Source organism: Elephas maximus, chromosome X (assembly GCF_024166365.1).
Source record: "Elephas maximus indicus isolate mEleMax1 chromosome X, mEleMax1 primary haplotype, whole genome shotgun sequence".
Taxonomy (NCBI): Eukaryota; Metazoa; Chordata; class Mammalia; order Proboscidea; family Elephantidae; genus Elephas; species Elephas maximus.
Genome location: NC_064846.1, coordinates 2,389,597 through 2,410,609, shown reverse-complemented (window position 1 = coordinate 2,410,609; position 21,013 = coordinate 2,389,597). Strand labels below are relative to the sequence as shown.

At 58.5% G+C, this 21,013-nt stretch overlaps 4 protein-coding genes across 18 annotated transcripts in view; 1 reads left to right on the top strand and 3 right to left on the bottom strand.

Annotated features, from left to right (window-relative positions):
• Window positions 1–1,701: 1,701 nt before the first annotated feature.
• NAA10 (N-alpha-acetyltransferase 10, NatA catalytic subunit) lies at window positions 1,702–6,389 on the bottom strand. 2 transcript variants are annotated; one of them, XM_049871394.1, is made up of 8 exons: window positions 6,274–6,389; window positions 5,709–5,807; window positions 5,290–5,330; window positions 4,485–4,530; window positions 4,273–4,388; window positions 4,031–4,075; window positions 2,744–2,828; window positions 1,702–2,056 (listed from the first exon to the last, which is right to left on the bottom strand). In XM_049871394.1, the coding sequence occupies exons 1-8, from the start codon at window positions 6,292–6,294 to the stop codon at window positions 1,820–1,822; spliced, it is 690 nt and encodes a 229-aa protein (XP_049727351.1). In that variant the 5' UTR covers window positions 6,295–6,389; the 3' UTR covers window positions 1,702–1,819. The 2 variants fall into 2 exon arrangements, with proteins under 2 accessions (XP_049727351.1, XP_049727350.1); XM_049871393.1 differs by having other exon boundaries at window positions 1,704–2,056; window positions 5,272–5,330.
• Window positions 5,718–14,208, bottom strand: RENBP (renin binding protein). 3 transcript variants are annotated; one of them, XM_049871385.1, is made up of 12 exons: window positions 14,145–14,208; window positions 13,683–13,789; window positions 13,421–13,496; window positions 13,136–13,211; window positions 12,829–13,001; window positions 12,268–12,492; window positions 11,763–11,844; window positions 11,286–11,461; window positions 9,995–10,126; window positions 6,952–7,039; window positions 6,740–6,859; window positions 5,718–5,807 (listed from the first exon to the last, which is right to left on the bottom strand). In XM_049871385.1, exons 2-11 carry the CDS (start codon window positions 13,784–13,786, stop codon window positions 6,753–6,755), a joined length of 1,239 nt encoding a protein of 412 aa, XP_049727342.1. In that variant the 5' UTR covers window positions 13,787–13,789; window positions 14,145–14,208; the 3' UTR covers window positions 5,718–5,807; window positions 6,740–6,752. The 3 variants fall into 3 exon arrangements, with proteins under 3 accessions (XP_049727342.1, XP_049727341.1, XP_049727343.1); XM_049871384.1 differs by lacking the exon at window positions 14,145–14,208 and adding an exon at window positions 14,034–14,136; XM_049871386.1 differs by lacking the exon at window positions 14,145–14,208 and adding an exon at window positions 14,027–14,075.
• A 20-nt stretch (window positions 14,209–14,228) lies between these two features.
• LOC126068648 (uncharacterized) lies at window positions 14,229–20,882 on the top strand. Of its 5 annotated transcripts, none has more exons than XM_049871390.1 (5): window positions 14,229–14,372; window positions 14,609–14,735; window positions 15,123–15,230; window positions 15,497–15,622; window positions 20,664–20,882. In XM_049871390.1, the coding sequence occupies exons 1-5, from the start codon at window positions 14,320–14,322 to the stop codon at window positions 20,880–20,882; spliced, it is 633 nt and encodes a 210-aa protein (XP_049727347.1). In that variant the 5' UTR covers window positions 14,229–14,319. The 5 variants fall into 5 exon arrangements, with proteins under 5 accessions (XP_049727347.1, XP_049727345.1, XP_049727349.1 ...); XM_049871388.1 differs by having other exon boundaries at window positions 15,012–15,230; XM_049871392.1 differs by lacking the exon at window positions 20,664–20,882 and adding an exon at window positions 16,232–16,972 and having other exon boundaries at window positions 15,012–15,230.
• HCFC1 (host cell factor C1) overlaps window positions 18,754–21,013 on the bottom strand; it is a 23,757-nt gene continuing 21,497 nt past the window's right edge. For all 8 annotated transcript variants that reach the window (XM_049871381.1, XM_049871376.1, XM_049871377.1 and 5 more), the window contains 5 exons: window positions 20,872–21,009; window positions 20,326–20,511; window positions 19,522–19,822; window positions 19,035–19,098; window positions 18,754–18,844 (listed from right to left, as the gene is read on the bottom strand). In XM_049871381.1, coding sequence (XP_049727338.1) covers window positions 18,805–18,844; window positions 19,035–19,098; window positions 19,522–19,822; window positions 20,326–20,511; window positions 20,872–21,009 — 729 coding nt within the window. In that variant the 3' untranslated portion in view covers window positions 18,754–18,804. The remainder of the gene's footprint in view (window positions 18,845–19,034; window positions 19,099–19,521; window positions 19,823–20,325; window positions 20,512–20,871; window positions 21,010–21,013) is intronic.

The window sequence follows — 21,013 nt, the reverse complement described above, 5'->3', positions numbered from 1 at the left end:
GGGCTTCGGGGGTCAAGGCGGCAAGTCGGCGGGTACATGTTCATCCCTGGAAAAGAGGCCCGGGGGCCCGTCCCCAGCCGCCTGGCCACAAACAGCGTCCCAACCCCAACGTTTCGGAGGCCAGGGCTGTAGAGGTGGGGAAGCGCTGGGCCCCAAGGGCCAGGCGGGCCTGCGGCTTCCCCTTCCCCTCTGCCCAGGAAACCCAACCGCCGTTCAAGTAGCATTTGCATGTGAGCGGAGGGGAAGCTGAGCGTCTGATGGGCCAGTCTAGGACGCAGGCGCCGAGGGCAGGAGGGCGGGCCGGCCAGGAGGGGAAGGAAGACGGCGCAGCCCGACCACCGAGCCGCCGCAGGCTCTTGCGCAGTAGCGCTGCTCCACCGCGCAGGGCCGCGCAGAGCCCGCCCCCCGCCGCAGGGGGCCAACCGGAGCCTGGGAACGAAGGGCGCCGCGGCTTGCGAACAGGAAGGGACCGTAGCTGGAGCCTTGAGCCAATCGGAGCACAGCTCCTGCCGAGCCGGCAGGCTGACGAACGGGAGGCTGTGCAGACGCACCCTTCCGGCCCTCCTCCCGGCTCTGCAGCGCTTCCCCAGCCGCCTCGCCTCGCCTCGCCTCGCATGGCCCGCGCCAGCCGGAGCACCAGCGGCGCAGAGCGGAATCACTCAGCGCGAAAGCCTGCCTGCCCTGGGAGGTGGGCGGGCCCAGGCAGCGCCCCGCACAGGCACCTGGCGCAGCAGATCATGGCGTTTCAGGCCGAGGGAAGGGCAGGGACAAAAGGCGGAGCACCAGAGTTAGGGTGAGCCCCTGAGAGTGGTGGACACGTCATTACGCAGCACACCGAGTGACCCCTGGTGTCAACCGTAGACTGTGGCTAGTAATGTTTCAAAGGGTTCATCAATTATAACAAGTACACCACACGAATGCAAGATAACAGCTGGGCAACCGTGGGGATGAGGGGTGGAGGAGATGGAACTTTTTATGTACTGTCTGTTCAGGATTCTGTAAGTCTAAAACTACTAAAAACGAGTCTTTTTTTTTTTTTTAATGAGTACGGTCAAGAGGTATTACAGTAGTGGGACATGCAGGACTTGGTGACCGTTTCGACGAGACAAGAGAGGGAGAAGTCAAGGATGGGTAGTTGACAAAGCCTGGGCAACCTGGCAGATGGCTGGGCCGTTACCCAGATAGGACATCTGTAGTTATCTGCAGATGAGCAGTTAGACATAAGCGTCTCGGAGCTGTGAACTGGAGAGCTGGCAGCAGAGAGCATAGGCTGAAGGTGGGACCCTGGGCAATACCGACGCTCACTGTAAGGGCCCAAGCGGAGGCCAGAAAGGAGACCAGGGGTAGCAGAAACACCTTTGTGCTGGCTGGCCCAGGCCTGCCCCTCAGAACAGTCAGTCCGGGAACTGGTGTCATCCAGTTCAACCCTGAAATACTCATGAGGATGCTGAGGCCCACCAAGGCAGTCTGGGCTGGAAAGGATCTCTCCCAGAACTCCAGTCTTCCTCCTCTGGGTCTAAAGGCCATCCAACAGGGCAGAAGCGCAAGCCACTGGGAGCCCACCACCGAAGCCCTGGAAAGACTCTTCCCTTCTACTTGGACTTGGCAGGATGGTCTGGGCCAAAAGACTGTCCAGTTCATGTCCACACAGACACAGAAGGGCGGAAGAAAGGCTTGCCCACTCAAATGTGCACACACACACAGATTACCCAACGCCACAGGGTGAGCTTTATTGGGAAACCTACTCAGGTGGGGCTGGGCTAGGGCAGGCCAGGGTGAGCGGAGGCATGGTGGGCAGGGAGAAGTGCTGCGGCAGGCTCTAGGAGGCCGAGTCAGAGGCCTCTGAGCTGTCCTTGACATCGGTGCTCTCCGTGGTCTCACTGACCTCACTGAGGTCCTTGCTGTCACCACCACTATCCTCAGCAGCCAGGCCCTTCTCCTCCCGGGAGGCCTCGCCCGAGTTTGGAAGTGAATTGCCTTTAGCCTCCACCTTGTTCTCGATGGGCCCCAGTACCACGTGCCTGCCCTTCTCCTTCAGCTCCAGCTGCCGCCTCAGCTGCCACCAGAATCCCAGGGAGAAGGAGGAGGAAAGAGACAGGGGCCTAAGTCTCCAGAGCTTTTGGGAACCAACGACAGGTAGTTGACAAGGCTTGGGCAACCCTCGTCCCCTTGGGGACAGGGGACACAGGACTAAGTTGGGAAGCCTAGGCTGAGTCGTAACTCTGCTACTAACTTCTTCAAGGCCCTGCCCCTCTCTGGGCCTGTTTTCTTACCTGTAAAATGGGGATGATCAGCCCTTGCCCACGAGGAGAGCTATACCCTTGTACAGCCCTGGTCAGGACCCAACTGTGTATTTCCTCAGCCCTGTTCTGTCTTAACCCCAAGCCTGGAGACAGGCCATGGCCATCCCTGGGCCACAGCTCTCAGCATGCCCAACCGCCATTCGGCCCCACTCCTCCCACGTCACGTCTCAGGGCACACACAAGCTTTTTAACAGACCATCTTGGCTGGATGGGCTCTTTCCAAACTCAGCCAAGTCCCATCTCCCCACTTTACAGCTTGGGTAACCGAGGTCAAGACGGCCTACGATTCCCAGCAATGTGGCAGCAAGAGCTGCCATCCAAAGTCAGTCTCACCTTCCGGCCACTGTTTACCTTCACTGTCCCCTCCAGCAAGGCTTCCCCTACCTGCCTTCCTGTCTTCGTCTGCGGGAACTGCTGCCTGGGCTTGGCAGGACTCTTACCTCATCTGCCATCTGAGTGAGATCCCGCTTCATGGCATAAGCGTCTTCCCCATCTGCGTAGTATTTGGGTTCCACTTCACTGATCCTGGGACGGGGTGGAGAACAAGGCCAACTCTGGGAGCTGCTGCTACTCAGCTTTCTAGCACCACACGCGAGTGAGGCAGGGTGTCATTTCTTCCCCCGAAGACAGCAAACCCAGCCCAAAGAGCCTGATTTCCAGAAGCACCATTCGTACCATGGCCTTCCCGTGGCCCTTTCCAACAGAGCCAAACAGGAGGCAGAATGCCATACCCAGAGCCTTCTCCCCCACAGGCCCTGTGACCACTCGGCGTTACTAACAGGGCCAGCAAAGGCCTGTCACTGTGGCTTTTGGGATGCTGGAGCCAAGGAATTGATCTTCCCTGCTACCAAATACACATGGCTGGCCCCTGTCCTGGCCATCAAAAGCAAGCAAAAAGGGGCTGCTGCAGACTCAGGCAGCCTGGTTCTAGAAGGGGAACTGAGCCTGTCGCTTTGGCCTATGAAGCAGCTGCCACCAGAGGCATCCTTACCTAGGGCAGAGACTCCTCCTTAAATGTCCAGTCCTGGAGACCACCACTTTCCACATTAGCTCTCCTCTTCCTCCCCCACCAAACTGAAGCTAAGCACTATCCTGGGGGGAGGCCTCACTTTCAAGTGGCTTTCGCTACTGTGGACTGGGTGCAGCCAGCTCCCTGCCAGATTCCCTTTGAGAACTGGGCACACGGAGACTCCCACTTCCCTGAGCCATCCTGCCCTCATCTGCTAGGATGTCAGGGTTCTAGATCCCTACACTGCTCTTCCTAATGGCCCTTCCCTGGTGCACATTCTTAGGTTTCCAGAGCACTGCATTCCTTTCTCCTGGTCTCACTTAGAAGCTTCTAGGAGTCTGGCCACTTTCAGTCCTTCTCCTCAGCCTCTGCTCGTGCACTAGGCCCTCATCTCTTTGCTCTCAAGCTTTCACCAGAAAGCTCTTCCCAACACTGTCCTAACCCCAGGAGCACCAAGTGACTGCTCCACCACTCAGCAAGACACACGGACACCTCCTCCTGCAATCACAGCACAGTGAGCAGATGTCAAAGAGCAATGGTCACTGACGGTGGAGGAGGCACCTTGAATGCATCAGGGTCCATGTCCTCCTCCCCATCTCAACAGACTCCAGGTTATACCTCCACCTGCCCCGCCCTGCTTGCTGGAGGGCAGCTTAGTCCACTGCAGCCCTCCAGAGGGACCAGCCCCAGCCCCTTAGAAAAGTCTAGATTTACTTACTGAAAGTTGAGGGTGTTGGAATAGAGGTGCAGGGCAGCCCGGTTACTGCAGGGAAATAAGGCACTGCTGAGCTGCACAGACTTGGCCAGGGAGAGGCTAGCATGTTTGGGTCCTGCCCTTCCCCCTACCATCTTCCCAACGACCCCACTTCCCCTATTTTCTCCAAAAGCCAGGGCACCCCAGGACTCCTGTCAGGTTGGTCTCTTCCTCCCTTTCCCCCTCCCCCCAGCCCCGGCTTCCACCTCTTCCTGACATGCAGTGAGACATATTTGGCGTTGAAGTTCTCGATCATAGCTCGGGAAGCCTGGTCCATCAGCTTCTGTGCCAGGCCAAGACGTCGATGTGAACGCTTCACAGCCTGGTGGGAGAGGAGTTGGCAGGGGGCAGTGGCTCAAGAACTGCCTCAGCTAACCCTCCTTCCAGCCCGCCAGAGCCTGGAGGTGGATCTACGCACCAACGATGTGATGTGTCCATGGGGTACATCATCTGGGTCTTCTTCCCTAGAGTGCGGAGAAAGGTGAGAGATCAGGAAGGAGGCTGTGACAAACACCAATCCCACAGGGCACCTGGGGGAGGAGCGCGGGGAACCTTTCCTGTCAGAGCAGCCGATCCTGCACCCAGCTTACTGCCTGAAAATCTTATGAAGCAACCACCAGAACGTGCAGTGTCAATGGAATACAGTGGAAAAGTCTTTAACTATAAAAGAAAATGCTCACGTGCATATTGCTAAGTGAAAGAAGCCAGTCTGAAAAGGCTACATCCTGTGTGACTCCAACTATAGAGACGATAAAAATATCGGTGATTGGCAGGAGTTTAGGAGGAGGTGGTGAGGGAAGAATACGTGGAGCACAGAACATTTTTAAGGCAACAAAATTATTTTATACGGTACCGTAAAGGTGGACACGTGACTTTACCAGTATGTATCTTCCAAAACCGGTAGGGGTTCACAATACAAAGAGTAAACCCTGATGTAAAGTATGAACTTCAGTCGATAATGGTGCAGCAAAATTGGATCATTTATAGCAAACGTAGCATGGTAGAACAGAAGACCCCTACCACGTGAGCAAAGAGAGACGGTGCATAGAAAATGCACTTTCCCCATAATCTCTCTATAACCCCAAAACTCTAAAATCTACCGTTTTTAAAAAGCACAGACAGCCCCACCAAAAATGTACAGTGTCCATGCCCCTGAGGGTCCCCTGCCCAGTTCCCAGCTTCCCTCTCCCTCCTTGGAGACTCACATTTTGGCCAGGACATACCCCACAATCTTCCCATTCTCATCCTCCGCGATATAAGAGAGCTGGGCACAGGAAGGAAAAACAAATCAGAAAACAACTTCAAGGCAGAACTAGAAGAGCCCTCAGAGGAGACCTAGTCTAACCAGGCCAAGTTCAGTGACGGCAAATGGCGCCTCCTGACTTCCAGGCCAGGCTGCTGGTTTGCCCACTCCACAGCATGCCCTGTCCTCAACCCGGAAGACGAGTCGAGAGAAAGGTGGGAGTCCGGCCCCCCCCCCCCCGCCCCGCCAACCTGGTCTTCCAGGGACTGCCTTCTCCCTTTGCCCCTGTCCGCTATCTGAAAATACTCTGGGCTTCCCCGACCAGCCGGCCCCCTTGTCCACTCCTCCAAAGCTGCCACAGATTGGCTTTCCCCGCCCCAAAAGGCCAAAGCTGTGCACCTGGGGCCAGGAGAGCCCGTGGTAAAAATAGTACTTCATCTGGTAGTTCTCGGGCAGGCAGAGAAGGTTGCAGTGCTGCATGTTCATTAGGTCCTCGGGCTGCGGGAGAGGCAGGGGCAGCCCAGGGGTGAAGGTGACTCAGGCTGCCTCGGCGCTTCAGAGGGCGATGTCCACTCACCCCCCCCCCGCCCCACCCCAGGCCCTGCGAACGTCGGTCTCGGCACAAGGCCTGGCTCACAACCGGCCTTCAGAAGTCGTGCGTTCCAGAAACGACCGTGAGCGCCAGGAGGCTCCGGGAGACCGCCTCACTGGGACCCCGGCAAGGCGCAAAGCAAAGGGCTTGCCAGCGGCCGCACAGGCCTGGGACTCGCCGGTGGGGCCAGCCCAGTCCTGCCGGCTTCCTCGCCTGGCGCAGGGCAGGGTCCTAGCTCCCGTCGGCTGCGGCGCGCGGCGGGGGGCCTGCCCCGGGCCAGGGGCGCAGGCGGCCGGGGCCCTTAGGAGCATGCGCACGCGGCCCCCGCCCCCCACGCGACGCCGACGGACGCCCCCGCCCGCGGCCCCTCACCCTCGCATTGCGGATGTTCATGACGGCGGCGGGGGGTCCCGAGTCCGAGCGGGTGGTGAGTGCCACCGGTGCGACCGGGCGGGGCTGGGGACGGGCCCACGGGGACGACGGCGGAAGGGGCGGTGCGCCCCGGGCTCGGCCACCGGCCGGAAGTGCACTGCCGCCGGACCCGCCCTCCTGGCCGCTCGGCCAATGCGCGGGGCTGGCCAGTGCTCGGGGCGGACCAGGGTGCAGGGCGGTCCAGGGCGCGAAGCGAGGCAATGCGCGGGGCAGTCCAGCGGGAGACGGGCCAAGGCGCAGGGTTGGCCAATGAGCGGGCGGTTCGGGGCTCGGGGCGGACCAGCGCGCGAGGAAGACCAATGCGTGGAGCGGCCCAACGCGCCGGGCGGGCCAATGGTGGCGAGCAGGTGACCACCGGGCCGCCCCCCTCTCGCGGGCCCACGGACGCGCGTGCACGCACACGTACAGCAAGCTTAGCTTTATTCCGCGCCTAGGCGGACGGGCACATCGGCCGGGTCACCGCGGCTCAGCAGGGCGTCCAGCATCTCCTCGCACATGGCCAGACACCGCGGCACGTGGAAGCAGCCTGCAGGGAGAGTCGGCCAGCGGGCTTGAGAGAGCGAGGGCGCCAGCCTCTGCGACCCCGCACCCAGCACCTCTGACCTCCCTCCCACTCACCTTTAAAAGGACCTCCCTTAATGGTGAGGGCGACCTTCCCCTCTCGGTTCAGGTAGCCAAACCATTCCCCGTACTCGGGATCACGGAACTGGAAAAATGAGACAGTGACAGCCGACAGCTGGCGCCCGCAGGTACCGCCCAGATGCCACAGGCCTGGGGAGGCGCGCCCCCATTCCCACGTGAGGCGTCTCTATACAACGATGAAAGTGAGGGGCTTTTCCTATTCTCTAGGGGTGGGCGGCAACAGGCAGGCTCCAGCTGTGTTACCGACTTGGGGAGGGGTTTGCTGTCAGAAACCCAGCCAAGATGGAGTAAAAAGAATCCTGCCTTTTGCGGGGTGAAGGAAACGTTCCGTATTTTGACTGAGGTGGTGGTTACCCAGGACTGTCCACTGTTGTAGCTCATTGAATTGTACAAATCAATACTGGAATTGTACCATGGATACATTTGGTGTATGTAAATTAAGAGCCCTGGTGGTGCCAGTGGTTAATCATTTGGCTGCTAAGGCTGCCAGTTCGAATCCACCAGCTGCTCCCTGGCAGCCCTATGGAGCTGTTCTACCCTGTCCACTTCAACAAAATTGATTTAAAGAAAGAGAACCCTGATGGAGACACCTGCCAAACTTAACTTTGTTAACAAGTTGCTCTCCCTGGTCTGTCTTAAAAATAGGTGAGAGTGTGAACGTCAAGATGTGAGCCTGGCCCATTGCTCCTGTTGGATCCCCAGAGCATCTCATCCTCCCTCTGTGTGACCCAATGCCTGATGCCTGCCTCCGGTCTTGGGGACAGCAGCTCAGGCCATTGATTCTGCATTCCTTTCTCTCCAGCCCACAACCCATCAGGCACCTGGCTTGTCCACTGGGCCTCTTGCATCTGTCCTTCCCGACTCACCAGCATATACTACAGGGCCCCCATCTTAGGCCCTCTCAGAAGGATCACAAAGGAAACTAATTACACTGAAATGTATTATCAAAAGATCTTTTAAAACTGCCTATGGAAATCAGTGTATTCTTTGTAGGGAGTAAAGATAGTTCTATTCATTCTGTTGTTCTAGTTACGTTATTTAGGCCCTTAGTTATTTTTTGACTACTGAATCTAACACAGGTAGCTAATGAAGAGTTTTAACATTCCTCACTCTCATTGCAAACCTGTCCATTTTTCCTTGTATGTCCGAATGTCTGCTTTTTGGATTCTGCTGTTCTGTGGGCTAGTGCGTAATGATTTACCCGTCAATTATAACGTTTCAAATTGTTTACTACCATCTCTGTCTTGTCAGAATGTATTCCTTATATTTCACCTTGTGGAGCTAAAAGAAAAAAACTGTGGCTTATAATACATGTTCTTTGTTAATGCATTCAATGTTAACCTAGAGCGGGAAGTAGTGATTAGTGGACATGACCCTAGACGACAACATGATACAAACACATTTGGGATTCCTACTGGTGAAAAAGTCAGGCATTGCCAATACCCCTGTGGTCTGTTGCCTCCATTCATAATGGAAGGAAATGCTAAATTTCAGTTACAGGAGTGATTGTCCCCCAAGTTTCGGAGCCCATGCTATAGTCCCTGCCCTACCCGGGTTTACCAACAGCCTGAATCGTGGCTTTAGAAACACAACAAATGTTCCTTCACCACCTTCCTTGCCCCACGGCGTGCCCTCTCTTCACTCCTCGTAGCTCCTCACTCCTTGTACCGTCTCCTTTGGCCTCTGGAAAGCCCCGTGCCTTTCTTCCCACCCCCTTCCCCACCCCAGCTGAGTCTTGTCTCCTTAGCCGGGCCCTCCCTACTCCCTCTTCTTCACATTTCAGGAGCTCACCTTTCCTCCTGGCTCTCAGTATCATTCTTATTCCTGTGACACCCAAACCTTTGTATCCAGCTCAGACCTCTCCCCTGAACTACAGACTCATAAATCCAGCTGCAGCTTGACACCTCCACTTGACTCAGGTGCCCAACAGACATGTCCAACCCAGCACATCCCCAACAGACAGCTGGAGCCCTCCTCCGCCGTCCTCCTCCCCCAGTCCTCTGCTCCCCGCCCATCCAGTCCCTCAGCCAAAGCAGCTCCACGCCACCCTCGCCCACCTGCCACCCCCACAGCCCTCCCTCCTGTGTCCCCCAAAGTCCATGTCTGCCCAGGACCTCAGAAGCTGACCTTATTTGGAAACATGGTCTTTGCAAATGTGACTAGTTATTAGTTAAGAAACTTGAAATGAGATCCTCCTGGATTTAGAGCGAGCCCTGGATCCAGTGACAAGCGTCCTCATGAAGAGAGAGCACACACGTGCAGGAGGCAGTCATGGGAGTAATGTGCCACAAGCCAAGGAACGCCAGGGAACACCCGGAGCCCCCAGAAGCGGGAAGACAGGCGCAAGGATCCTCCCCTAGAGCTTTTCAGAGAGCCGGGCCCTGCCCACACCCTCCTTTTGGGTTTCTGGCCTCCAGAACTGTGAGATACTAACTTTGCGTTAATTGAGGCGCCCAGTGTGTGGTCCTCGGTTCCAGGGGCCCCAGGAAACTTACCACCCCCCAGCCAGCCCCTGGACCGGCTAGCCCTAAGTTGGACCACATGACTAAAAAAAAAAAATTTTTTTTTTACATGACACGCCCCCTTTATTCCCCCCACTCTGTGGGGCTCGCCTACTTTGTTAGGCCCACTTGAGCCATGGGCCTGGCCCTTGCTGTTCTCTCTGTCCGTGACTCTCTTCCCCCAGACCCCTCCCCACACAGCTCCACTCACCAACTAGATGCCCGGCTCCTGGGGCCTTCCCTGGCCCCCCAGCCCCCTCAGCCTACTTTCCTCTTCCACATAGCTCTCAGCACTGGCTCGGTTGCTTCTTTACTTCCCGTCTCCCCCTCCCCCCATCTCAAAGTAAACTCCAGGTCAGGACTGCTTAACAGGGCTGCTTAAGTCACCAGAATATTGCTTGATGGAACAAAGGGAGGAGGAACCCTGACCTCCAGGCACTCCGAAAGTATGTAGGGGGAGGGGCGAGCTCCAGGGAACCCCTCCCTTCCGCCCACTAGGCCCTGGCTCCTTTGCTCACCTGGCGGAAGGTGTATTCTGCAACCTGGCAGAAGAGGCGAAGCAAGGCAGGGTCTCCGCTTTCACTGTAGCCCATGAGGAAAGCGATCATGGCTTCGCTGTGAGGCCACCAGAGCTTCATGGCCCACTCCAGCTGTGAGCAGAGCAGAGGCAGTGGCTTAGAGCCCAGGTCCCCCTCAGCCCTGGGACTTGTCGCTTGATTGCAAGATGTCTTTCGGTTCTGGCTTCCAGAGCACGGATAGTGTCCCAACTGGTCCCTTCCAAAAGAGCGGGGAAGCCTCCCCTTTAGCCCTTGAATCAAAGTACTGTCTATCTTGTCAGCCTGTCTTGAAGCGCCTTGGACACTCAGCTCCTGACCATGGCGGGGACAGCCACCCTGTACGGAGCCCCAGCCAGGACTGAGGTTCAGCCTGATTGCCCATTAGCCCCACCAGAGAGCCTTTCAAAGACACCCTGGCTCCCTGTTGAGGGTTGAATTGTGTCCCCCCAAAAGAATTTTTGGAGCCGAAACTCCTGGAACCTGTGAACATGGAGATAAGGTCTTTGCAGATGTAATGAGTTAAATTAACATGAGGTCATACTACAGTAGGGTGAGTGCGGTCCTGATCTAATGCAAATGCTGTCCTTGTAAGAAAGAGAAGAGACACAAACAGATGCAGATAGAAGACCACTTGAAGACAGAGGCACGGACTGAAGTGACGGCAGCCACAAGCCAAGAACTGCCAGCAGCCCCCAGAGGCTGGAAGAGACAAGGAACTTCCCCTAGAACCTCCAGAGGGAGCATGGCCCTGCCAGCACCCTGATTCCGCACTTTGGGCCTCCAGAACCGTGGGAGAATACGTGCTGTTGTTTCAGCCTCCCAGCATGTGGTTGTTAGGTAGCCCCCAGGTCACTCAGACACTCCCTGAGTCCACCTGCACACGGAGGTGAGTATCACCAACACACAAATCAGGAACTTGACTCGAGGTTCTCGTCCAGCCCTGCTGCTTATCCCCGGGGTTAAGTCTGCCTCTCGCAACCCCAGGGATGAGGAAGCACCCACTTCCCTGAACCATAAAAACAAACAAACAAAAAAAACCACCACTGTTGAGTCGATTCCGACTCACGGTGACCCCGTAGCACAGAGTAGAACTGCCCCAAGTTCCAAGGAGCGCCTGGTGGATCTGAACTGCTGACCTTTCGATTAATAGCCGTAGCTCTTAACCACTGCTGGGTGATGGCGGGGGCCAAATGAGAGAGTAAGTGGACAGCTTAGAACAGTGCTCTTCATGGGCCCTGGGTCACTCTCCCACCTGGGTGGGGCAGAGGCCATCAACATCCTGGAAGTAGAAGAGACCTTCATGGTCAGGGTCCCATCCTGATCGGAAAGGCAGCAACATGAACTTGTCGATAACGTGGGCACGTAGGTCAGGGTCACCTTTCCGGATAGCATGACGGAGCAGGAACCAGCCGGCTTCCAGCGCATGGCCTGGTGAGAGGTTGGGGTAAGGCTGGAACCACGCTTCCTGAAGAGGCCAGGGGAGCCTCCCTTCCTCCCTCCCCAACAGTGGGGACTGCTCTAAACGCCCACCTGGGCACCTGCCCCTGCAGAGAGCCCCCCCTGAAGGTGACCAGAGGCCCTCCTGGTGGCCCCAGACTCAGCCTCCTTCTTCTGATGCCTGGCCCCTCTTCTCTCCCCAGTCCTCGGTAGAGGGAGGCGAGGCGGCCCCCTGAAACCTAGGCTGAGTACCCTTCCTGGGGAAAGCCCCCAGCCTACTTAGCCCCCTCACCTGGGTTCTGGTGTCTCCCCAGACAACCGGCAAGTTCCCTGCCATCCTCAGCCACGTTCTCGAGCACAGCCTGCCCGTCCCTCTGCAGGTGAAAGGGGCATGACGAAGGTTGTCTGGCCTCCAGCCCCACACCACCAGCCAGGAAGACCTCTGTCTCCCAAGTCCCTCCTCCCTCCGGGACTCCGCTCCTGGGCGGGGCGTCTGAGGGGCTGATCCACAGTAGGGCCTGGGCCTCCGGAGGGGGGGCTAATGGGTGGGGAGGGGCTTGGCTGCCTGAAGAGGCCCAGAATGGGCTGGGATGGGGCCCAGGTTTCTTCTCTAGAGACTGGTCCCGGGCTCCCACAGCCTCCCTTCAGCCCTTTGGCCCATTGGGCTCTCCGGGCCTGTCCACCTTCCCGGCCACCCGCCCCGGGGTGTGGGCCCAGGCCAGGTCTCCCGCTAACCAGAGCCAGGTTCTGGGGGAGGGGGGAGGAGGCACCCTGCCCCTGAGCACCCGCCGCCCCACCTGGACGTGCTGCAGAATCCTGCCGGCACACCAGTCCCCCAGCTCTGCATATCTGGCTGCCAGCTCTGCGTCCGCCTCCCCAAGCTGCTCCACCAGGCACAGCAGCATCATGGGCACTGCCATGGGCTCAGCGCTGGGGGCCCCTGGGAGCCTCAGCTGGCCCAGCCCCGATGGGTCCTCCCGCACCCAGTGGACGAGCTGCTCCATCATCTCCACTGCTTCACTCTGGGGGAGGAGAGGGGTGGGCCAGGGTGGCCAGGCTGAGGCAGCACCTGTCCCCTCCTGGCCTGTCCCCTCCATCTGCTCAGGGCCTGGGGTGTGCAGGGAGGTTCAGAGGTGAAGGGAGAAGACACCCCTCCACACATGATGACAATATGGTGTAGTCAGGAGGCGGTGGCGGGGTGGAGTGGAGGAAAAATGACAGGCCTGGCCCACAGATGGCGTCAGGAAAGCCTGAGCAGGAGTGTGCCAAGGGGCCATTTTCAACACAGGTGAAGGCTTGGAAGACCCGCCACTCCCAAAGTGGGGCCCTCCCAGCAGTCGGCCTCAACAGCCCCATACCTGGTAGCGCACATCCCCTGTGACCCTCCATAACTCGTTCATGGCCATGGTGTAGAAACACTCGCTGAAAATCGTGCGCTGCACCTTGACAGGGCGGCCGTCCCTTGTTAGCACAAAGGCACATTTCTTCTCAGGAGGTGTCACCCGGGCATGGCGCAGCAAAAAGTCACCACCTGGGATTGGCGAAATGTGCATCCTAGAACTTAGGTGAGAAAGCCACCCCCTTTGGCCCTCCCAAGGCCCTTCACCACTTCCAGATCCCTCTAGGAACACCCTACTGAGAAATTTCAGAGATGGGGGCGGGCACCTGCTTTGGCTGAATCCAGGAGCTCAGGGCGGCGGAAGCGCTTGACTTTTCGGTACAGGCGACAATACATCCACACCTGTATGGAGACAGGAGGGAAATGGCTTCAGTGGGCAGCACTGGGGTCCTCAGGGTTGGGGGTGGGGGTGTCCTAAGTATCCCCATTGGGGGGAGGAGGACTGTGGGGATGAGAGGCCTCATCCTAGGCAGGACGGGAGTGGCCCACGTACCCTAGTGAGTTGCAGGCCACATAACTCTAGTGAGTTGCATGCTTGGGAGCACCCTCACCTGCCTCCCCTGCAGCCAGACATACTTGAGGTCGTCATACACCTGCCCGTCACGGCCCAAGCATGTGAAAAAACCCCTGTCGGGGACATGTACCATGAACAGTAGATGGGGGGCCTGCGCAGACCCCCACAGCCCTGTGTCCAGCCCCCAGGACCGGAGGTGAGAAGGGCTGGAGGGAAATCTGAGGGTGGGCTGGGAGCTCAGGGTGGGGGCTCGGGACGGGCAAAGACCCTGCTGAGGGTGCCCGAAGGGGGCAGCCCACCCATGCTCCGGGTCGTGGGAGTGCTCCATCCAGAAGGCCATGACTCGGTCCAGCTCCTGTCCCACGCGCTCCTTCCAGGCCTGCAGGATCTCCCACTCCTCCATGTCCTGGGGGAACTCGGAGACTAAAGACTATGCCCCCACGAGGCCTCCCCAGGTCTCCAGGTCCCAGCCTCCTCAATCGGGCTCCTCTGGCCCCGGGTCACCCCAGGCTCAGGTAGGTCCCAGAACTGCCCGGCCGGTCTCCCCCAGGACCCCAGGCCTCCCAACCCAGCCCTCGGGTTTCCCAGGGCTGTGCCCCACCAGCTTCGAGATCCTCCAGAATAGCCCCCCCCCAAGTCCCACCACTGGCCTGTCGCACTCGGAGAACCCCGCTCATCCCTCCCTGTCCTCCAAGAAATCAGACGAAGCTGGTCGCAGTCTCGTGACCGCCACTCAGCTGACCGAGCCGCGCCCCACCCACCCGCTCTGCCCGGGCTCCGCAGGGCGCGGGGGCGGGGCACGCGGAGAGTGGCGGGGCTTGGCGGCCGCGCAGCCTCGCCTCTGGCCCAGCCCCGCCCCCGGCTCGACCCCGCGCCTCAGACCCCGCCCCAGCCCCGCGGACACTTTTGGGCGGTCGCGTTGAGCCGGGTAGGGCGATGGCGTCCGCGGGGAGCTCTCCTCTCAAGATCCTTCTGGTGGGCAGTGCCGGGTGAGCTGGCGGAACTGGCTGGGGCGAGGCGACCGGTGGGCCAGGCCTCCCGCCCAGCACGTCGGCCGCCCTAGAGAGGCCTGGGGAGGGGCCGGGGTCTTGGGGACCTGGGCCCGGAAGGGCGGGGGGGGAGGCAGGGCGCAGCAGGAGGGCGGAGAGAAGTGGGGAGGAAGTAAGAGCTCCAGAGCCCAGGCGGGGAGGGGACCCCACCTCCCCTCTGACCTGTGACCCCGCAGGGTCGGCAAGTCCTCTCTGATGAGTCGATTCGTCCACAACCGCTTCTGCAGTCGGTACCGGGCCACCATTGGCGCAGACTTTTTCACCAAAGTGATGGAGCTGGAAGGCCAGAGGGTCACTGTGCAAGTAAGGACGGTGGCCCAGGCCTTGCACCCCTCTGACAGTTGAACACGGCCAGATGGCTCAGAGGAAGGCTGGCTGAACTGTCCCCCACTTTTCCCAGCTGTGTCCCTGCCAACAGGGCACATCACATCAACAGGGAGTTATGGGTGCCAGTCAGAGTGCCTGAGGCCCTGAGCCCCCAGCTTGGCCTGGGGTAGCTGAGACTACTGAGTCGTCCCTTCTGCCGAAGAATGGACTGTACCCTGGAGCATAACTGGCCTTTCCTCCCTATTGGCACAGCTCTGGGACACGGCAGGCGCAGAGAGGTTCCAGTCTCTGGGGATGGCACTGTATCGGGGCTCACACTGCTGCGTGCTGGTCTTCGATGTTACAGTGGCTACCTCCTTCCAGGCCGTGGCTGCTCAGCGGGCAGAGTTTCTGATGCAGGCTGACCCTCCCAGCCCCAAGCAATTTCCCTTTGTTCTGCTGGGCAATAAGACCGACCTCCCTGGCCGGCAGGTGAGTGCCCGCTCCTGACTGCTCCAGGTGCACCTTTGCCCTCAACCTCAGTCTCTACTTTGGGGGCTTGGGCCTTGTGGCCCACGGTGGGCACCCCCTCACGATGCCCAGCCTCTCCCCTCTGGCCTCCCATGCACACGCTAACAGTCTCAATGCCTAGCCGAGGCCAAGTTTGGTACATGGAGGGCTCTGGCTCCCATGGGTGGCCTGGCCCTGGGTTCAGTGCCAGAGCTTTGGACAAGCAGTGCCTTGTCTTGCCCCTCCAGGTCTCTCCCCGGGAGGCTGAGGAGTGGTGTGCCCAGACTCAAGCCCAGTATTTTGAAACCAGTGCCAAAGACGGTACCGGTGTGGCCCTGGCCTTCCACAGTGCATCACAGGCTGCCTTGAGGCAGGTGAGCAAGGGGAGGTGGAGGGTGGGGTGGCCTGGCTGGTGCTTGGGGACAGAGTCTAAGAATAGACAGAGAAGTGGGATGGGAGGAACACGTGCACCTCACCCCAGGCGAGGCATCCCAAAGGCCATCATCACACTCCTGGCCAATCTACAAGGCCCCTCCCCCACCTGGGGCTGGTCCTACACAGACCCTGGGCCCCAGTGGTCAGAATCCTCCCATCTCTGGGCCTTGCTCGTCCTGGTCCTATCTGAAGGACACTTCTCCGCCTCTCTCCCTGGCCCCAGCCCCCAGGAGTCCACTCTCCTCTAAGCTCTGGGGCATCAGAGTTGGTGCTGTGGAGAACAGAAGCCAGGGCTCCTGGTATCGAGATAAACAGGCTACATAGGGACATAAAGTGGCCCAGACGATTACACACACGACACTGTAAAGCCTAGGCCGCCTGGGAGAGGAATGCACCTCATGGTTCCAGCACACGAGGCAGGACAGAGGTGGAGGGGGCTTTTGTTGGCAGCAGGATGATGAGGACTGAGGAAAGGCAAGCAGCAGGGGTATTGGGGAAGTGGAGGGGGATGCTGAGGGAGCACCCCCCACGCCCATTGTCCCTAGCAGGAACGCTGGGACCCAGAGAGCCCCTGCGGTGTGGTGCTGCTCCCCACTGGCCCGCCCACCACACAGAGCTGCGCATGCTGAGCCTGGGCCTGGTCCCTGGCTACCTTGTCCCCAGCTCCCTCTGGTCTCTTGGCTGGTCGGCACGAAGGACTCAACACAACAGTTCCCCCAGTCCTAGCCACACCATCCAATAGCTGAATGCTGACAGTTCTGTGGCCAAGACAGGGCTGGCTGGTGGGGCTGGTGTGGCTTCCTCGGGGCTGTGACAGCGACCCCTGCATTCCACTTGGCTACCGAGGGTAACTGCGCTGCTTTCCTCCTGTGAAAATCCTCGTGGATCCCTCTCCTGAGAACCGGCATATCTGCACAGCCTGGCGGATGGGTGGGTAGGGCTCAGATCCCCACCGGGAGAAACCAAGCACAAGAGCCCGAGGAAGCCTCCCCTGTGCCAGTCCTCTGGGTGGGGAGGGGAGGGAATGGGTCTCTGGACAGAGAGGGAGGCCACAGCCCCTGCCTAGTGGGCCCCTCAGCCTGGGTGCCACATAGCAGCCACTTTGGGACCTCCTGTGGGGAACCTGCTGCCAGCCCAGCTTTGTCCAAAGGTCATGAGCCAGGGTGGGGCCTTCCCAGATCCTCTTTCCCAGCAAAGCTACTGCAGCCACCTGCCCCGCCCCACAGCCTTCTTTGTGGGAGTCCCGGGACTCAGTGAGAGACAGCAGACGGTTATTTCAAAAACGTCTTTTAATTGTTCAAAATAGCACAAAACGACATCGCACTATGGTAATATTGAGTCACGGGGATTACTCTACAATAGATGAACAGGTGTACAGCTCTTAGAAACAAGAGAAATCAAAGGGGTGCTCGGGCAGAGGGACAGGAAGAAAACAATGGGACCAGGCATGTGGATCCCGAGGTGACTGAACAGTGACATTTCCCACAGCGAGATGTGCTATAATACAATGAACCAGGCCCCCAAAGCCGCAGGCGGTGGCGGGAGGGCCTTTCAGGGCAGAGATGGTGGCCTGTTTAAATCCTTCTGTGTAACCTGTGTAAGAGCTTTGCTCTTTGCCTATAGCTTGGGGGTGGGGCAGAAAGCTGGCTCATTAACCACTCCCCTTGGGCCCTTGGAGGGCTACTGCTGCTTGCTGTGGAGAGTCCCTGCCCTGCCCCCGCTGGAGGGCGGCACCACGCTACCCTCCCCAGCTGCCTCCACTTCCTGGTTCCCCTCAACTCACGCCCTTCCCCCTTTCCCATGACAACTTTGCTGGGGGTGTGCGTCAGAGCAGTTCAGGGGGTCTGGCCTCAAGGCCAGTTATGCTGAGGGAGGCCAGCTTCCCAGCCTCCATTCTGGTCTGGGGCGGGCTGGACCACACTTGTCTTTTCTAAGAAGCCTGTCTTATCTAGCCCCAGATCCTCTAGGTGGGGGGACCACCACCTCCCCATCCAGCTTCAGCTTCGCAGCTCACCCCTCCTCTGGGAGAACCCCCAAGGGCCGGAGCTCTCTTCCCCCAGAGGACTCCTCCTCACTCCCACCAGAAAAATCACTGCCAAGGCAATGCTTAGCCAAAAAGAAAAAAATAAAGATACACATTCTGTACACGGCTAACAACAACCAAAAAAAGAGACGAAACCCCACACGCTAAGGCTAAAATTACAATAAAAACATAACTTCATCAATGTCAACTTAAAAAAAATACAACAGATGCAGCAATTGGTGACGTCGCCCCTGCCCTGCCCACCGAGGCCTGGCTTGGCTCCGTGGCCACCCGCATGCCACCCACGAGGTGCTGTGCAGCCTGGCTGCCGGGCTCCTTCCCCTTTTTCTTTTTTTTTTCCATGGGAAAGAGGGGAAGAGAGAGAAGAGGGAGTGCGAAGGCCTCTGACAATGTCTATGCTTCCTGTGGACTCGCTGTGCGGAGACAGGGTGGACAAAGCTTAAGGAAAGGTTGTTAAGTGGTTGAGAACAAAAAGATAAAAAAATAAAGTCAAAGCGGATGGGCCAAGTGCAGAGGCGGCAGTCCGGGCTTGCAGGGCGGGGCAGGAGTCCTGCCTCTGTGGCTGGGCAGCCCCCCTCTACCTCAGACCACGGCAGGAAGAAAAGCTTTCCAAGTTCTATGGGGGTTGGAGAGGGTGGTTTCTGTTTTTCTTTTCGGAGTTTTCTTAAAGTTTTAATTCACACTCTCAGATCTGTGGGAGACACAGGCAGGGCTGGTTGCCTGCCGGCCTCAGGTCTTGTTCAGGGGGTCCCCAGGAAGGCGCTGGGGGTGCAGCGAGGGAGGAGGAGGAGGAGGAAGCACTGCTCTCAAGTGCTCACTGCTCTTTCCAACTTGCCGCCTTCTACTTCCTCCCACCAGCAATGGTATAATGTGCTTTCTTAAACAGATCGTTTGTTTAAAAACCGAGAGGGAATGAACGAATGACTGAGCGAGCACATGAACAAATGAATGGCGGCCATTAAGAATGAAGTGCCAACAGGGTAGGGGTGGGGTGGCCGGCCCCTGGCAGGCGGTGTTCCTGAAGCAGAGGGGAGGGGAGGAGTCTGGAGAAGAATCCAGGTGCTGGCCACGTCCCTCTCACTGACCGTCTGCCTTCGATTTCTTTGGAGCGGATTTCCTTGGGGAGAGCAGAAAGGAAGCATCAACAGCACTGCAGGACCGCAGTCCCTAGCATGGGCTCTCAGCCAGTTAAGCACCCCCTACCCGCTTAGCAAGAAGCCTGGCCCCTAGTGTCTCCACTGCTCCTTCCTCCTAAGCACTGACTACCCCCAACCTCGGAAGGTTCCTGAAAGAGGCTTCCTACTTACATTTCCGGAGAGGACATGGGCCGCTTGCTGGCTGGCTTGGTGCCAGAGCTGTCTTTACTGGTTTCTGTAAGGAGACGGCAGTAAGGAGTGTGGCAAGGCCGACAGGAGGGAGGTAAAAGATCTGTGCTCCAAAAAACCAAGCCTAGCTAGGGACAGCTAAGACTACAGGGCCCTAGTCCCTTGCCCTGTCATCCCCAGACCAGGCGAAGGACCCTCTGCTAAATTTTCCCATAGCTATACCACCCCCTAATCGTCAAGCTCCAAAGTACAGCTGGGACTGTGTCCTGGAACCCCCTGCCCCCACCAGCTCAGCACTTGCCCCAGGAGGGGCTGGGTGCGTGTTGAAGGAAAGGATGAACGATTAGGAGAAAGAAAGACCGATGGCAGAACATTCTTGGGGAGCTAGCACGTGGGGAACAAATCTCAACCACTTGCCAGGCCTGACCTCCCGGGGCCTTCCCCAAGGACCCTCCCAGATAATACTCACCTTGCAACCACCTGACTTGTGTGGCAGGGCCATAGCCCTTCTCGTTGCGGGCAGCAATGCGGAAGATAATGGCGGGCTTGGTGGTGTAGTCAATGTGGGCGTTGGAGAGGCTAGAGGACTGCACCAGGCAGGAGGGGCTGGGCCCACAGTAGACCCGCATGAAGGCCAGTTGGGCCGGGGCCGCGCTCTTGGGCTCGCCACTGGCTTGCGTGCTCTGGATGGCCAGGTACACCGAGTACTCAATGATCTTGCCGGAGGTCACAGAGGGTGGCTCCCAAGTGAGGTGAGCACCATCTGGACTCTAGAAGCGAAGGGATCAAGAGTGGCTTTTTTCAGCCTTTGTGACCTAAGTGCACCCTGTCTGGCCCCAGGAGAGCCAAGGAAGCTCCAACATGGAAAGCTCACACTTCCCTCCTAATACAATGTTTTGCCGTCGGCGTTCAGAGCTCTGCAGAGAACGGCTGCCTCCACCCTGCCCCCGTGGGTTCAGGACACAGCCTTCCCACACTGGCTCTGCCCCCTCACGTGTGATCTGTCACTTGCCTCTCAGTGTCTCGGTCTCCCCATCAGAAAAGTGGACCCACACTGCCTCAGGCTGTGTCCAACAGCTCAAGGCTGGCAAGGAGTGAGAGCTTACTGTAGCGAGTGCCCAGCACCCGACAGTTGCTACGGAGGGGAGGAGGTGGGGAGACAGCAGGGGACTTGCCTTCGGTCATCCCAGCAACTGGTGACAGAATCAGGACAGCAACCACTTTCTGCTCTCCGCGGACCCCACCAGCCTCACCACCCCACAGCCACACTCACTTTGCTGATCTTAATGGCACAAGGGGCCCCCGGAAAGCCGGGCAGACAGGTCTTGAAGGCCGAGATCTCACTGAAGGGCCCCCGGCCGCAGGCATTGACCCCGGCCACCCGGAACTTGTAGGCCGTGCCTGGCTGCAGCTCCTGCTTCTTCAACTGGTTATAGTCCGGGACAGTGCTCGAGTCGTCCTGGAGAACAGGGTGGAAAAGGCAAAGAGAACAAAGAGAGAAAGGGAAAAAGCTGCATGAGGCCCACAGACCAGAAGGCAACTCTGGGGATTATGCAGGTCTGTGGTGACTGTTGGGGGGACAAAGACATTCCCTCTCTCTACTTTGTCCAGGTGCTGAGGAGAGGCGGTGTTCACCACGCTCCACCCGATTCCACCCAAGACAGGAGACAACCCTGGGGGTCTGCAAAGCCTCTCCAAGTCCCTCGACTCCCCACTCACTGCCCTCCGGCATGGCCCATGGCAGCCTACCTCTGCTGTACATGCCTATGGCCAGGGTCCACACCCAGGCCCCGAAGGCACCAGCTCCCAGATCACTTACGTCAGAGGTGACAGCATCGTCTGGTGGCAGGAAATAGTGTGTCACCATTACATTGGTGCCCTTAATAACACCCACGTCAAACCACTGGTTCTCCTTCTTCACAGGTGTTTTGCTGGGTGGGGGTGGTAGGTCAGGCTTCTGG

What these genes read in the sequence shown, in the direction of transcription:
- RENBP (XM_049871384.1), bottom strand. Translation starts at nt 14,060, where the DNA reads ATGAGCGGGGTTCTCCGAGTGCGACAG. An exon ending in TCCCACGACCCGGAGCATGG is followed by an intron (nt 13,497 to 13,682) that starts GTGGGCTGCCCC and finishes TGTCCCCGACAG; the next exon opens with GGGTTTTTTCACATGCTTGG. An exon ending in ATGGCCTCTGCCCCACCCAG is followed by an intron (nt 10,127 to 11,285) that starts GTGGGAGAGTGA and finishes CTCTGCTCACAG; the next exon opens with CTGGAGTGGGCCATGAAGCT.
- NAA10 (XM_049871393.1), bottom strand. Translation starts at nt 6,294, where the DNA reads ATGAACATCCGCAATGCGAGG. An exon ending in ACGGGCTCTCCTGGCCCCAG is followed by an intron (nt 5,331 to 5,708) that starts GTGCACAGCTTT and finishes TCCTGTGCCCAG; the next exon opens with CTCTCTTATATCGCGGAGGA. An exon ending in TCCAACACCCTCAACTTTCA is followed by an intron (nt 2,829 to 4,030) that starts GTAAGTAAATCT and finishes ACCCCGTCCCAG; the next exon opens with GATCAGTGAAGTGGAACCCA.
- LOC126068648 (XM_049871388.1), top strand. Translation starts at nt 14,320, where the DNA reads ATGGCGTCCGCGGGGAGCTCTCCTCTCAAGATCCTTCTGGTGGGCAGT. An exon ending in CTTCTGGTGGGCAGTGCCGG is followed by an intron (nt 14,373 to 14,608) that starts GTGAGCTGGCGG and finishes GTGACCCCGCAG; the next exon opens with GGTCGGCAAGTCCTCTCTGA. An exon ending in CACAGGCTGCCTTGAGGCAG is followed by an intron (nt 15,623 to 20,663) that starts GTGAGCAAGGGG and finishes TACTTTGTCCAG; the next exon opens with GTGCTGAGGAGAGGCGGTGT.